General features: G+C 38.0%; 1 protein-coding gene across 1 annotated transcript in view; it reads left to right on the top strand.

The window, feature by feature from the left end:
* The first annotated feature begins 1,389 nt into the window (after positions 1 to 1,389).
* LOC135701468 (putative inorganic phosphate cotransporter) overlaps positions 1,390 to 15,593 on the top strand; it is a 32,008-nt gene continuing 17,804 nt past the window's right edge. The window contains exon 1 of the mRNA XM_065222278.1: positions 1,390 to 1,873. Coding sequence (XP_065078350.1) covers positions 1,762 to 1,873 — 112 coding nt within the window. The 5' untranslated portion in view covers positions 1,390 to 1,761. The remainder of the gene's footprint in view (positions 1,874 to 15,593) is intronic.

The raw sequence follows: 15,593 nt of genomic DNA, 5'->3' as shown, positions 1-15,593 counted from the left end.
AATGATACTTCAACCCTGAACAGAACACGTTTAGCAATCAATCGGTGTGCTAAACGACACATTTATGGATTCTCGCATTTCCTTAATCACTTCACCGTCTCCTACTTACATATTAGTACACACAGGTATTTAATTTATGATTATTATAACCACTCGCTGGTTCGGGAGCTTACAATCTCTCACTTTACACCAAATCTCTCACGGTTCACGCATCAGCGCGCCATTCAGCAGGTAGCGGAACAAACAAACAAACATGAAAGCGATTCGAAAGCTCTTTGCGGCATCTTGACTTGACGTCGCATTCGATCTCAAGTGTGGAAAATCGGAAGTGGTTGTAGAGAATGTGCTATCGGCTACCGGAAAAGCCAGCAAGCAATTGATATAATATCGTCTTTCCGATGGGTTTGTCACGTTTTGTTCACTTCTATTTATTGAATTGGTTGGCAAAAAGTGCAAATGTGCCATTGTTTTGCTGATTGATAACAATTTCTATTCAAGTGTTCATGTAAATTTGCAGATGGATTATCCGACAAGGCTTTCATCGATGGTTCAAAATATTAATAATCACGCCATACCGGAGCATCGAACTCGAGACACTGATACTGCGGTATATACATGTTTTGATTTTAACTTTATTCGTGAGGTCACCAAGTCCACCGGTAGTAGGAGCACGCATGCTATCTAAGGTGAAGGATCTAAAATCATTACGGTTGTGCCTGCCAAGCATAGGCATATAATAAATCAATGAGATGATTTGACTCATCTAAAACCTCTATTAACGGTGGAGGTGCCTAAAACACTGAGGTGACTGATAGTACGATAGTTGGCAATTACAATTTCACTAAATAAAAGAAATGTAAACTTAGACGAAAACCTCACCATTCCACTACCCCATGCTAGCGACCTTCAGTGTTGTACTTTGGCAATACTTTAATGCGGGAAGCTTATTTGCCTGTCATATCACGCTGGTATAGTTACTTCGGTTCCTACACACAATGGACTGCATTCCTCCATAATTGAAATTTTATCATTTTCAATCGAATGTCCGTAGGTGCCCTCTCCAGCCTCCAGTTCCACTGGACCGCTCTCGCCTGCTGTTTAAGTTCCCGCTGCTCTCTCTTTAGCTAAACAATCACTCGAAAGGGAGAACACTACAACAGCTACCGCATTATTGGTACTGCTGCTGCTAGTCGGATCGACATTATCCCGTATCGAACAACAATCACAACACTTTTACCGCGGTCCTACAGATAGCGGCGCGAAGTAGTTTGCAGTAGCTGATTATTATTGGTAGTGTTAGTACACTAGTAAAACTACTATCGACGGTGGGACTCCATCGCTCGGTAGGTACTGGCGGAATCGGAATCGAGCAATCACTTCATTCTAAGTTTTGCGTTCGTTCAGGAATGAGCAAGGTGCTCTGAGCTCCAAAGCGCGCGAAAAAAAATCGTTCATTGTTCGTAGAACTTGAACGGGTGCAGTGCACACCCGGAGTTCTGAGTTATATATATTTTTGTGATAAAATCGGTAATTAGTTCCCACAATGCTATGTACCGGCGGTCTGTGATTTAAGCTGAAACTCGGGGGAAGTTGTTTGTTCAACACAGTGATTTGTGTGGCGGGCGAAGAAAGTTTATGCCAAATGCATGCTGGTTGACAGTTCCCCGATTCAATCGTGATTTGCAAACCGAAATAATTGGAAAGTAGCAAACCTGTAATAGCGTTCGAGCGATAAAAAAAAAAAGAGTCAAGTGAACCACAATGGGTGATAGCGAAAAAGCAAACCGCAGAAACACCATCGAAATGAATGGGTTTAGCAAAGACTGCTTATCCACGGAGAAACCCAAAATCAGCGACCAGGAAACAAATGCACGTTAGTATCCATCAACCAAGCCATGTGAAATTTGTTGTCTATATATCCAAATCCCATTCGTCAGCTTCTCACGTCCACATCTCGATCCGATTACGCAGCTACTCTCCATTATTGGCACAAATGACAGACACATTTTTCGGGCTGTAGGCACGATAACCTTTGAGCATACCTACATTCGTCAGAGGAGAACAGGTTCCACATTAAAATTAAAAAAAAACTCATTCCGAGTATCTTCAAATGTTTGCACGGAGCGAGATTCGCGCTATGTGAAGGTCTCACATGCGCTGCCATAATCAAACTCAGTGTCTGGTATTTGGGTTATGATGATATTCGAAAATCAAAAACAATTGCAAGTTTTTGCGAGTCGGCGTTTGATTTGCTTCCGTTAGGAACAAAAAAAAAGGCGATCCAGGGCACAGCATTTTTAACCCGTTCAACTACTCATTGCAGCGTGGTAAATGGAACGTAAGCGAATAGAAACAAATGGCTGACGATTGTTTGCAAATAGTTTACTAATTGGTTATGCAATGGTTCATATCAAAAGTTAACTATAATGTTCAACACATTTCTGTCATATTTAATGTACAATGTGTAATGTACTACAAAGGGCTTCAATTTTCATTTTTTGATGGATAATAATGTTATCAATAGTTGGAAAGAATGCCTAAAAATCAGAGTAGGACCAAGTATAATTGAATCAAATTGTGGGAATTAAAATTAACCAAATCTTTAAAATATTCATAAATATTTTTAATACATTAGAGAGTTTAATTTTTTCACATTCATATATCAGTTTTAAGTTATGTTCATGGGATCAATCTGTCGTTTTCAACTTCATATCAAACTAAACAAAACATCAAAAGAAGCAGCATCAGTTCAATGATAATATAAAAATCAATTCTGCTTATTCACAGTTTTTAGCTGTGAAAATTTTATACGTTTCGGTGAAAATCCAAAACGTTATTAAGAATTTTTTTGCTGCTGGCTAAACAAAAGTCTAATGGAGTGAAAACATACGAACTACTCTCAAAAATATATTCGTTCTACAATCTGACGCAATTGTCACCATAAAATTACCTTTTATCTAGACGAAACTTTGGGGAAACTTATCTGAAAAAAATCTGCTCAGAATTTCGAGAAACCAAGGGGGGATCAAGTGTGTGCAGTCTCCCCATCCCCAAAGAACATCACTAATTATGGGGAGGAACGTCAACTTATAGGATTAGGAGCAGATCAATTACCAATAAGTGTACAAGCACACCCAAATCTAGATTTGCGAATCCAAAATCGGTTTCAAAAAATTAGAATAAAAATATAAAAATTGAAAACAAAAAAATATAACCGCGCAAATTTAGGTTGGGGTGTAATCGTATTCCATTATGAAATAAAAAAGATGATATATGAGCCATGGATCAGCGATGCCCTCTAATGCCCGAAGAGATGAACCAGCCTATGGCTGAAAGTCTCTCCTTAATAAAGATAACCTAACCTAACCTCAAATTTCCGATTGTAAAGGGTGATACGGTCAAAATTTGGTCAATATCAACTTGACGTATTTCTTTCAATTTTGCATTTAAAAAACCTGAATACCCCTCATTTTGAAGGTGTGTGTGTGTAGAATGTTGCTCCTATTTTGATTTTGGAATTCACTCTTCAGTTGTCAAAATGCCGTCCAAGCAAGAAGAGCAGCGTATCAAAATTTTGCTCGCGCACCGCGAAAATCTGAGCTACTCGCACGCAAAGTTGGCAAAATCGCTAAAAGTTGCCAAATCAACCGTTACAAATGTAATTAAAGTGTTTGGGGAACGTTTGTCGACAGCCAGGAAGTCTGGATCGGGGGGAAATCGAAAACCGGAAGCCGCTGAGAAGACAAAGAGAGTTGCCGGTAGTTTCAAGCGAAACCCTAACCTCTCTCTCCGAGATGCCGCAAATAAGCTGGGTGTATCGTCTACAACCGTGCATCGAGCCAAAAAACGAGCCGGACTATCGACTTACAAGAAGGTAGTGACTCCAAATCGCGATGATAAACAAAATACGACGGCCAAAGCGCGATCCCGGAGGCTGTACACGACGATGCTGACGAAGTTTGACTGCGTGGTAATGGACGACGAAACCTACGTCAAAGCCGACTACAAGCAGCTTCCGGGACAGGAGTTTTATACGGCAAAAGGAAGGGGAAAGGTAGCAGATGTTTTCAAGCACATGAAACTGTCAAAGTTCGCAAAGAAATATCTGGTTTGGCAAGCCATCTGTACCTGTGGCTTGAAAAGCAGCATTTTCATAGCTTCCGGGACTGTCAACCAAGAAATTTACGTGAAAGAGTGTTTGAATAAACGTCTGCTGCCTTTCCTGAAGAAACACGGTTGTTCCGTACTGTTTTGGCCGGATTTGGCATCTTGCCATAACGGTAAAAAAGGCCATGGAGTGGTACGCCGCCAACAACGTGCAGGTGGTTCCCAAGGACAAGAACCCTCCCAACACGCCAGAGCTCCGCCCAATTGAGAAATACTGGGCTATTGTCAAGCGGAACCTAAAGAAGACCAAAAAAACTGCTAAGGGCGAGCAGCAGTTCAAGGCAAACTGGCTTTCTGCGGCGAAGAAGGTGGACAAGGTGGCTGTACAAAATCTGATGGCAGGGGTCAAGCGTAAGGCCCGGCAATTCGGATTTGGAAAAGCGGAAGCCTAACTGAATATTTTTCCTGAATTTTATACTAATTGAACTTGAAAAAGAAATTTAATTTGATTTTTTAAATAAACGATTTCACCGATTTACACGCGTTTTCCCTTGACCAAATTTTGACCGTATCACCCTTTATTTTAGCTTATTCAGATAATAAAAGGCTTATACAGCTAAAAAGAGACTCTTAATTAGCCAAATTGTTTGTTGGATATTTTGGTCAATTTTGGAGAGAAATCCATCTTGCTGTTAAACGAAACGTACGACACCCTATGTCGTTTACATATAAGGAACCTAGATTGAATGAAAAGAGCACTATAACTCAAACATTTGCGAATTTATGTACCTCAACTCATCAAAACTGGCCAAGTAGCTTCTCTTACAATCTGTAAGGGTAAGATTTGTTCCTATTGTAGTATGTTTCACGCTTTATATTGAAAGTATACGATTAGATTAAAAATAGAAGACAATTCGTTTTTCATCAATTTAAATATTTGAAAACGTGATAACTATACTATAACTATACTGAGATGAGATGAAATATTTCGTTTATTTTTAAATCAATAAATCGCAATCAAGAACGATATCTCATGTTTTACATTAAAAATCATCGTGATTTAGGACATATTTACCATATATTTTACATAGGTCATTCGGTACACCTGGAGATTACCACAACAGACAGAATCACAAATCAATTACGTTTTGATTTATGGAAGGCACTTCTCGCACATTATCGGTACAAACATTGATTTGAACCACTACCTTGTGATGACAAAAGTGCGAAACCAGAATCAATTTTGGTTTTATGATGGTTCTGTATACCATGCTTTAGACTTGAATAATGCTTTAAAACCTCTATAAACAAATAAATTTTCCTTGGGAATGGCTTCCATCTTCTTCCCCTACACTACAAATGGATGGCACAGATTTACACATGGTACATAGATGTAATTTCTGGCCTCAGTTGAAACATACATTATAACATATTAATTCAAGGGGTGAGACAACTTAAATATATTTAAACATATCATAAAATATTTCTAAATATCAACGAAAATATTAAAGTTTTTTCAAAAACTAATACATGTAAAAAAAAAAGAGTTTTTTGATGAATAATGTTTGCTCTACGGATAATTTTGTTTTTAAGTCTAAGTCAAAATATTTTGATATATTCAGTCAAGGTGTGCAGCCCCCTGCATTAATTTAACATGAAATTATTTAATTTTTTATTCATTTTCATAAAATTTTACATGCATTTGTGCTTTTACAAGGCAGTGAAAAATTCAATTGAATTTAATTTAATTTACATTGAACGAGCCGTGGCCAGTGGTGGCGGTGAGGGGGAGAGGGGGTACCCCTCATCCCTCTCCAACTGGGGAGTTTGGTAAAGAGAGATGATCAACCCGATTCGTAACTTCCTCAAAGTTGTCCTTGTTCGCTTTTTACTCTCTATATACAATTTTTACACTGCCGTACTCTAACGGAACTATCAACTCTATACTTTCATTTCCTCATCTATAACATGACCACTTTAAGTCTGTTATTTGAAACTTAGCATCTTCAACTATATATCAAAAATATTGTTTATATTCATAGAGTTATAATCCTTTTCCCTTTGTCCTTCTCCTGTTCCTTTTCCTCTTATCTTGTCAGAAAGCGAGTGACAGCGCTATAGCCATAAGCCATAAAAGGCTAGAACAAGAGTAAGTGCTCATATCCCAACTGTCAGGGGAAATGGAGCATCACTTAACTAGAGTCGGTGTATAATGAGTCACGCCAAGAGAAAAACAGTTGAACTCGCATCACGGTTTTCGAAAGATTCACAGCAAAAAATAAATTTTAATATTACATCCAAGAAGATGCACTTCAATCATGTCAAAAATGGCCACAAAAATAAACAAATGCAGTAAAAGCAACGTAATATCAGTTCATGCACTGTATTAATGATAATTTTGTCCTTTTTGGCAAGTAATATTACACCATATTTTCGACACAATTGAAGTGCATCCACTTTGATGTGATATTAAAATTATTTTTTTGCTGTGTTCCCTTTCTTTTCACTTGGCAACAGAGGACTTCTACATCAACTTCAAATGACTTCTAGCGAGAACAAAAAATAGCGGCTGTAGTGAATCATTATGTCAGTGATTTTATCAAATTATTTTATAAAAAAAATAATAGAAATTTCCATTACTGATCATTACCAAACGTATTCCATGACAATTTAATGCTCACTGCGTGTTTATGATCATTTCTTCAATTTTATTTTATATGTTATTGCAATACCTTTCGTGGACCTTTCATAGCATCGTAATGTTTGTTTACTTTGCACGATAAGTAGCCGGTTTGACAGTTCAATAGGTAGACTTGGCTTCACTCTTGGCGTGACTCATTATACACCGACTCTACACTTAACCTTTCTAGTTTAGATGCTTCCAACGACCAACCAATCATATAATTATCAAAAACGGATCGTACGGTACTGAGATGTCCACGTTTCATCCATTTATTACATTCTGAAGCATCGTGTTTAATATTTGATTTAAACAGACCCGATGTTTTCTAAATCATCTTGCCCCTTAAATGCTGCACAGTAGGCCTGGCCGTTTTTTATATGTGACGAATCTTTGATGTGAAACATATATCAAATAGACAAGAAAAATGATGGAGGTACATATATCAATCAGCCAGTTATTGAAAGCTGCCTGTGTTGGTGTTAGATTAGATTAGATTAGATTAGTAAAAGACAAAAAAAAATATCAGCAGCGCAGCAAATGCTGCCATTGGGAAATTACACTAACAAGTTAGACTCGTGATTCGTATTCATCGGAAAATGTTCCGGTCATAAAGCGTGTCCGGAAATATATTTTGTATCATCACACGAACGTTGGTTTAACTGAAATCCAAACAAATCTTTTTCTCAAAATTTATGATCCTTTACAACTTTGTAATAATAAATTTAAATTTCACCCTCACGTCCAAACTTTCGGACCTTTGACTTGACTCCTTCCATCAAAGTTTGGACAAGCTTCTCTCCCCTGTTTTGTAAGCTTTTGTCCACTTCTGCTTGAAGTTTTGAACCGATTTTGACTCTCCTTCCATTTTCCGACAATCAGCCTTCATTATTGTCCAAAATTTCTCGATCGGTCGTTGCTCTGGCTTTTGGAGGATTAATGTCACAAGGTACCACAATGACATTATTTTCCTCGTACCATTTCTTCGTCACTGCTGAGTAGTGGCAAGATACCAAATCGGGCCAAAACAGGGTGTTTTGAGAATGCTGCTTTCCCAAGTAACAATTTTGGTTTTATAAGGGTTCATGATTTAGACTTGTAGAATGCTACAAAACCTCGAAAAAGCCTGCAATGTTACGTGGGTTAGGTTTCTTCTGGGCTTTGAATGACCTCAGTCCACATCGCACTTTAATGTCATGCACAGTTGACTTAGCTACATCTACTTTTTTGGCAACATCTCTGATCGAAATGTTGAGCTTCCTCTTGTATATTTTCACCACTAGTTTCTCATCTTGTTTGTTGCGTGTTCCCCTTTTCAACTGCTTGGTTGGCTGCCTCTGCACCGTTTAGGTTTGTAGAAACTTGCTGATGACATTCGACACCATTTGTTGAGTCACCCCGAACGAATTCGCGATTGTTTTCTGTGAACGAATAGGATTTTCTAACCACTTGTCCAAAATAAGAGTTCGCAGCTCCTGTTGTCGAGACGTTCCTTTAATCGGCGTACACAGTGCTGCACCATCTTAATCGTAGAAGAGCGAGCAAGCGGTACACAAATTAGTGGGAAAACAGTGAATCTGTTCATCCCCGTGTGCTAGATAGAAAAATATGATAAAACGTCTAAAACCTCTATACGTCAATTTAAGAAGCCTTTCACGTTAGCCCTTTACACAATGGAAGAAGGAAAGCCTTTGATTATGATTTGTTTACTTAAGTATCCTGTGCACCGTCAGTGGTGCATACTATGAGACCATGATCGTGTTTTCTGAAAAATTATTCCCTTACTGCTTGTTGATAACTAATTATGACTGACTAGAATCGATTTGAGGACGAATAGAGAACTTCCATATCCGTAGATGGCTTGCGTCATCTATGAAAAATTGAAATTTGACTACCCAATTCTGTTTCATGTAATGGTTCACTTAGTTTTAGGATTCCAGAAACTAACGTAAACGGCACAATTTTTATCCTTGAAGATTTATGTTGTCAATCAATTATATTTTTTCCATTGCACGATTATTGCATCTAATGTATTAAATATCCTCTATATTTCAACTCAAATTTGTATGTTTTCAAATCCATCGCTGATTTGACCATGTCTATGTTTATGTCACTGTATGATGTTGTTTATATAATGAGAGCTCAGAGGTCTTCAGCTAACTACTATTCATTCAAGCTGGATGATTGCTTCACGGTTGAAATCCGGTGGTAATATGTATTGTTTATCCTGAGGGTGTTGGTTGTGGCAAATGGCTTGTTGTCACGACACAGAGCAAAATACCAAGTACCCACATGATGGGGTCATTATGTTAAATTTTTATGCTTAGAATTTGCAGGTCAGAAGTGAATATACTTCAGTCGAAAACTTTCCTGCCTAATATGGCACTGACGGGGATGCGTCTCGTAAGACGAAAGCAACAGATGCAGTTGACACCTGAACCACAATGTACCTGATAAGATGTCAATTTCAATTATTGAAGATGATTATTTTATGAGTGTATTATGAAACATATTATTCATGTTTATTAGTTACGCCACTTAATATTGTGTCATACCTAGTTGAAATTGCGTCACCCATAATAATCAATGAACTTAACTGTGAACGACTAAAATAGCGTTGATTTAACTCTTTTATAGACATGCAAGCGTCACTTTTGATATAAAGTCATAAAGGACTCGAAGTTCAGTTCATTCAAAATTAGTTTATTCCAAATGTGCAGTAATGAAATATGTCACCTTAAATTACAGCTCACATTATTAAGATCGGTTTGCCAAAGCTGCCCAATCTTCTTTCACTTACCGTTTTATCTATAGGGACCCATCTAATAACAGCGTAAACCGGCAGCTACGAGTTGGACGCGCTCGCAGCGACGAACCTTGATACTGAACTTAGTATCAGATTTTGCCCACGTGCCGGAACAGTGTGTTGTATTGTTGGCCATCATAAGTTCTGCACGCTTCAGTTGCTTTGCCGATCAGACGATCTAAGATCCAATGCCAGTAGTGTTGAGTGTAGCTGAATGGTTTCGGCCATCCACCGCTACCTTTATATAGGGAATAAATGTCCTGAACGTGATCAAACTGCTTAATTTGGAAAGCTTCCTGCCCAAAGTACTTTGCTGTGATTATTATTATTAGTGCCGGTCAATTGCGGTCAAGGTGATTCAAAAGTCATCATACCTCTGTGTTCGAAAATCCTCCGCAAATAGAGGCATGTTTGTGCTCTGAGGTTATGACAACGAACAGGGGAAAGAGCTGTCGATCCACATAATAATTTTATACAGGCAGCATTTGTTATCAATCCATTTCCACTGCCACTTCACGGGGTCGTAATTAAAAAGTCGACAAACAGTAGTTAACTTTATCAACCGTTGCAATTGCATACGTATTGGAAATCTCGGTTCCAACCTGATTTGCTATCAGTGAGATTGATAGTGCGGTATAGGGCCATAAACTATTTATGATGCAAATATTTAGAAAAAGCATTCTTATCAGTGAAACACTTACATAGCGACAGATAACAGTAATCTGGACAGAAGGAATCTCCAATAACTCACGATTTCAAGTGACCATTGTGAAAGGGCGGCATTGTTTTGAGCAATACTGAATTGGCAGTGCTAGTTCAGCGATCCATGAAGCAAGCTTCTACGCCTCGACGGGATTAACTTGTGTGTAGCGCCACTTTAACGGTGGGATTAGTTGTATCAATTTGGTGGTAGTGGGTTAAGGTTGCGTGCTGTTACAATTGTGACCTAATTTTCAATTATGCTACCATTGAAATCAGTTTACAAAAGCCACAGTGAAAAAATTCAAAATAAATTTACAGCAAGAGAGTTCCTGTTCTTGAACATCGCTGGTCAGTTCTCAAGTACCTAATCTTTAACATTTTCACTGGATGTACCGTTACAACGATTGGTAAGCACTTCATTTTCGTCACTCATGAATAATTTTGTGCGTAAACCACGACCACAAAAACCTGGCTAGGTTCTGCTCAAGGTATGCCATCATCCAGACGGGAGAGGGTTATGGTGACACCATTCATCAATTATAAACGGGTTTTTGTTTTGAATTTAACGGATTGTTTGTTGCACGCAAATCCAATGATTTGCCAACTGGATTATTGCTCAAAAAAACTAAGTGGAAGTTTTCCAAAATTTCGCTAGTATTTAGTGACTCTTAAGAAAAACGGTTCCTAATTGAATAATTCACCATCAGAAGCCCTGCCAGTTTGACATTTTAATTGAAGTCTAATCATTCAACATGTGAACACATCATCCATCATCCATCATCAAAAGGCAAAAGTTTCAGCTACCTCAGCATGCACACGTGCGCCCGATCTATATCGGATAGCAGGGAGCATTCGAAAATTACATAGGTACCTACATAATGAGTAGGAATTTGTAGCTCCAAAAGGTGGACACCAGAATAAGATATTCTCGATTAACCTGTGCGAATAGCCGGCGATCTACTGACCAGGTGTTATAGCATAACAGTAGAAATGACTGAGAAATTTTTCACTGAGTAGAGCAGAGCCAATTGATGACGAACTATCATCATCATGATTGCCATGACGGACGGCGTCGACTGACAACCGGACAAGCGGAACTGAGCTGAGCGTAGGCACCCGGCTTTGGAAATGTGCTGTTGATGATAATGACATGATTTTATTGTTGAAGCATGATCTAATGTGACGTTGATAGCACTGTTACGGCTTGGTCAAAACAATATGGACGAACAGAATGGCGGTGAGCATAACCGCTGTTGTTAAAAATAATTAAAACTAAGTTTTACATTGCTTCTACTCAATTCACTTTAAAAAATGATTTTCGGAAATTTGAAATCGTTAGATGTTGATATTTTGTACTTGTAAGTTACAAGAGAGATTGTAAAGCAAATGTTTGACACACAGAAAAAAACTGTAAATTTCGCATTCACTATCAGCGATTACATGATCGATGAGCGTTCAATTTGAATGAGTACTCACGGATCATAAAATCGCTGGAGTTTCTTCAAACTACCAAGGAAGATTCTTCCGATTTCCGTTGAAAAACTAACTTCTTATTTTACCTGAAAGTCTTTTCCGACACGGACAAGAAGCGGCGCGAGACTACTACCAGAGTGTTTTTTACTTTTCCCGGAATTATCTCTTGAACTTTCTTCCTTCTTTTCACGGAAGCTAGTTCCAGTTTACTCTGACTTCCACCGGAAGATTCCAGCAACTTCTCCTGAAAATACACTACCAGACAAAATTATAACACCTCGCACTTTTTTCTATCTTAAAAAAAGTTCAAAGAGCTGTATACATGAAGTTTTCTGAAATCTGAACTGCTGGTTGATCAAGTATCCAAGACTGGTATTATTTTGAACTTGATTGACGGAATCTATATGAAGTTTGAGCAACTTTAACAAATCTATGTAATTTTTGGAAGTACAATAATCGAAATGCGCAAAAATGTTGCTCAATTGTCAAAACCAGTGGCGTCCTGTAAACTCATTTTTTACCTGTGCACCAACTTTAAAATCCAGTTTTAATGCCATATTCATACTCATATCGGTTGAAAAATACACTTAATGTTCTAGTTTACTCGATATCTATTCATTGCAAGTAATATTATGATGAATGTTTATGTTTTGAGAGTTGGTGCACAGGTAGATTGAGGTTAAGGAAACGCCACTGGTCAAAACGTCATATAGTAATATAAGACTTTTGGTGTTACTAAAATCTATTCAGCACGAAAAAAGATACATCCGTTTCATTTTTACACCAACCGAAAAAATGGCAAATTTAAGTGCTCGTCTGCTGGTGCCTCGCTGGATACGCCCAAGACTGGACGGGCGGTAGCTGGTAGCCGTGAACGGTTCCTGGCGAAAGCACTAAACGCGAACCTCCTCCTTGATGACCATGTACCAATGCAAGTAAATTTGTTTTCGTTGAAGGAAATATTACAACAAAGGTTATTGCTATTAGATATTTTTACAAACAGTGCCAGATAGCAGATATGAAGCTCAAGTGGAGGTGCCGGGCACAAGTGTTATATCCTAGACAAATGGTATGTTATAAATTCGCTGTTGTCGTCGTCGTAGGCACATTCGTAGTCGCTGTCGTACTCGCCGTAGGCAGTATCGTTAGTATATTTAAAATTAACCATCAGTCGCTGAAACTATATGAATTATCGCGTATTTATGTTGCTCATGACATACCAAGTGAAAACTTAATCATATTTTGCCGTGGAGTGTTGTGGTTTTGAGATGCTCGATAGCCCTAGAGGGTCAGTTTTGCTTAATGAGCAGAATATCATGGGTTTAACCCCAAGCTCTCCCACAACATCATAAACGGCCATCGTTGGGTTCAGAGAGCATAAAGCGCAGCTAATAACCAATAGTTGAATTGTTTAAACCATGAGTTTTGGAAAGGGTGTATGCGTGAGCTATTTTGGAAGACATTGTTGGCTGCTTTCAAAGACGTCGCTTCATTTGAATAGTTTTTTGTTAAATCGGTCGTAGATTGTAGGGGCACGGTGGCTATAGAGCAACCGTTTTTGTTTAATGAGTAGAAGATCATGGGTTAAAACCCAAGCTTCATTACATTACTGAGTTTATCTATCATCCAGGCCACTATTGTAGAAAATTGTTAATATCAGAAATTGAAGGAACGGTTCGGTGTTGATAATTATATTTAAGAACGTAATGATTAGTTTTTCTCTGCCTTCACTCAGGTTAGATCCATTTGACGGCTTTCGAAAACGTTATTTCATTTGAATAGCTTGTTTAGGGCTTAAACAATCGTCACGTCAGTCATAGCTTGTTATGATAACCTGAACAATACGTAAAGAGCAAATCAAAATATTGAACGTCGTGTGAAAGATTTTAATGAAGACCTAAGTACTTTTTCGTAGCTTTTAGTTTTCGAATTTGAATGGCTTGTTTACTGAGCAGAAAAACGTGGTCCCAGGTCCTTTCATATTAAAGAGATGTATGGCCAAATCACTTGTTTATCGTGTATTTGTCGTCGTCGTCGGTGCCAGGTTTGAATGATCACAACAACTGGAGTAACGGTATGATGTGATACGAGGGGCTCGGTGGCCTTAGAGCGACCGCTTTTGCTTACTGAGCAGAACATCATGAGTCTAATCTCAGGTCCATCCACATTCAAGATTCGTGAATCGTTTTATTTGATAATATGTCTACATTGTAACATAACATAACAGCAGCGATGATTAAAAAGGAGCTCGTTTGCCTAGTGGCAAACATTTTTGCTTACTGAGCAGAAGACCGTAGGTTCAATCCCAAGCTCCTGCGCGTTATATGATCGTTAGGACATCAATTCAGCTTATCGTTTACAAAACGAACCCTGCTGCAAACCCTACCCTCTTACCCAATATCCCAGTGATTAATCGTGGAAGTGCACAGGTGTTCTCAGTTTCCATCAAAGCGAGTGTCACGTCAACACATTCCTACCCATTGCTTTCTTGACATGTTTCGTGCGCGGCCGGCGCTGGTATTTCTTAGTTTGAGATCACCAGTTTTTACACATGATTGCTAGTCCCAAGCATCGTCTATTGGTTCTCTGTGTAATTACAGCAAATCTGGCAATAACAGAGTAGCAATCATATTTCATTAAGTAGATTTGAACACTACTTTCCAAACGTTTTACCAAACCAACGATCGTTGCTACCACTCTGAATGTACAATTTTGTGGAAGTGATAAAATATGCAACTTTTAACTGTTCCTAAAAATCGTATCAGAATTAGCATTTCTTCAGGTAGAGTGTTCAACGAAATAACTTGTTTTACCTAATTTTGGGTAGCTGAATATGAATATTAAATCATATTTCGTTAAAACGAACGATTCAGTATCATACAAATGGTTTTATTTGAAAAACTGATCTTAATTGCCTACATTTAAGCGCGTTTTAAACTATTTTGCACAACTTTTTATGAAATTTTAACACCAGATTTTTCATCTGTGAACACAAGTCAAGTATGTATGCTAACATACATGATCAACTTCACCCCAGAATGGAAAATTTGTATTTTAGTATAATTATAATCTAATTTTTTATTTATTTTTTAATAAAGCAATCATGGGATGAACTAAAAACCAAAGATTTAAGTAGGAGAAATGGATGTAATGTCGGCCTAAATGCCCCTAATTTGGGCCCATACATAAATTCAGCAATGGACTAAATTTTCAATAGCGACCAAAAATATCCATTAGTATCGTCCCAATAATGCGTTCATCTAGAAAACATTGATAAATAGCAGATTTTTAGCGATGGGCCCAATCTTAGATCCATAGGCGAACATTCAAGCCATTTCCCCTATGTACACTAAAGGAGAAAATTAAATCTTTGAGTTGTATTAGTTAGGTAGTTCCATTTTTATACCTGTGAGCTTGATATTTTTTTTACATAGGGGATGAGAACTTAAGGGGGTTAGATTTTCTTTATTGGGAATGATACTGATGAAGACTGCACATTGTAGTCGAAATACGTATCTGTCATGGATACCAAAATTAATTAAGTGAAATTAAATGGATGATAACCTTTTTTTGCTGTTTTATTTAATCAATCATGGGACTTAAAAACTACATTCGCACATTAGAAAAGCATTTGTTAGTACAGGTTTGAGAGGAACTAGTTTGTGTGCCAAACATATTGTTGAAAACATATTCAGGTTTATTGGTAAAAAGTGATCGACTTGCCCCCGTTTAATGGTAATATAATTAGGTCCGCAGAGTTAAATACCAAAACGGACAAAAGTACAGTACTGGCAGAAATAAAGTGCTCTGTAGAAAACTTTTTCT

This window comes from Ochlerotatus camptorhynchus, unplaced genomic scaffold (genome assembly GCF_037179485.1).
Source record: "Ochlerotatus camptorhynchus isolate MF236.1 unplaced genomic scaffold, CSIRO-AGI_Acam_v1.1 ptg000014l, whole genome shotgun sequence".
Classification (NCBI taxonomy): domain Eukaryota; kingdom Metazoa; phylum Arthropoda; class Insecta; order Diptera; family Culicidae; genus Ochlerotatus; species Ochlerotatus camptorhynchus.
This window is presented reverse-complemented; position numbering and strand designations above follow the sequence as displayed.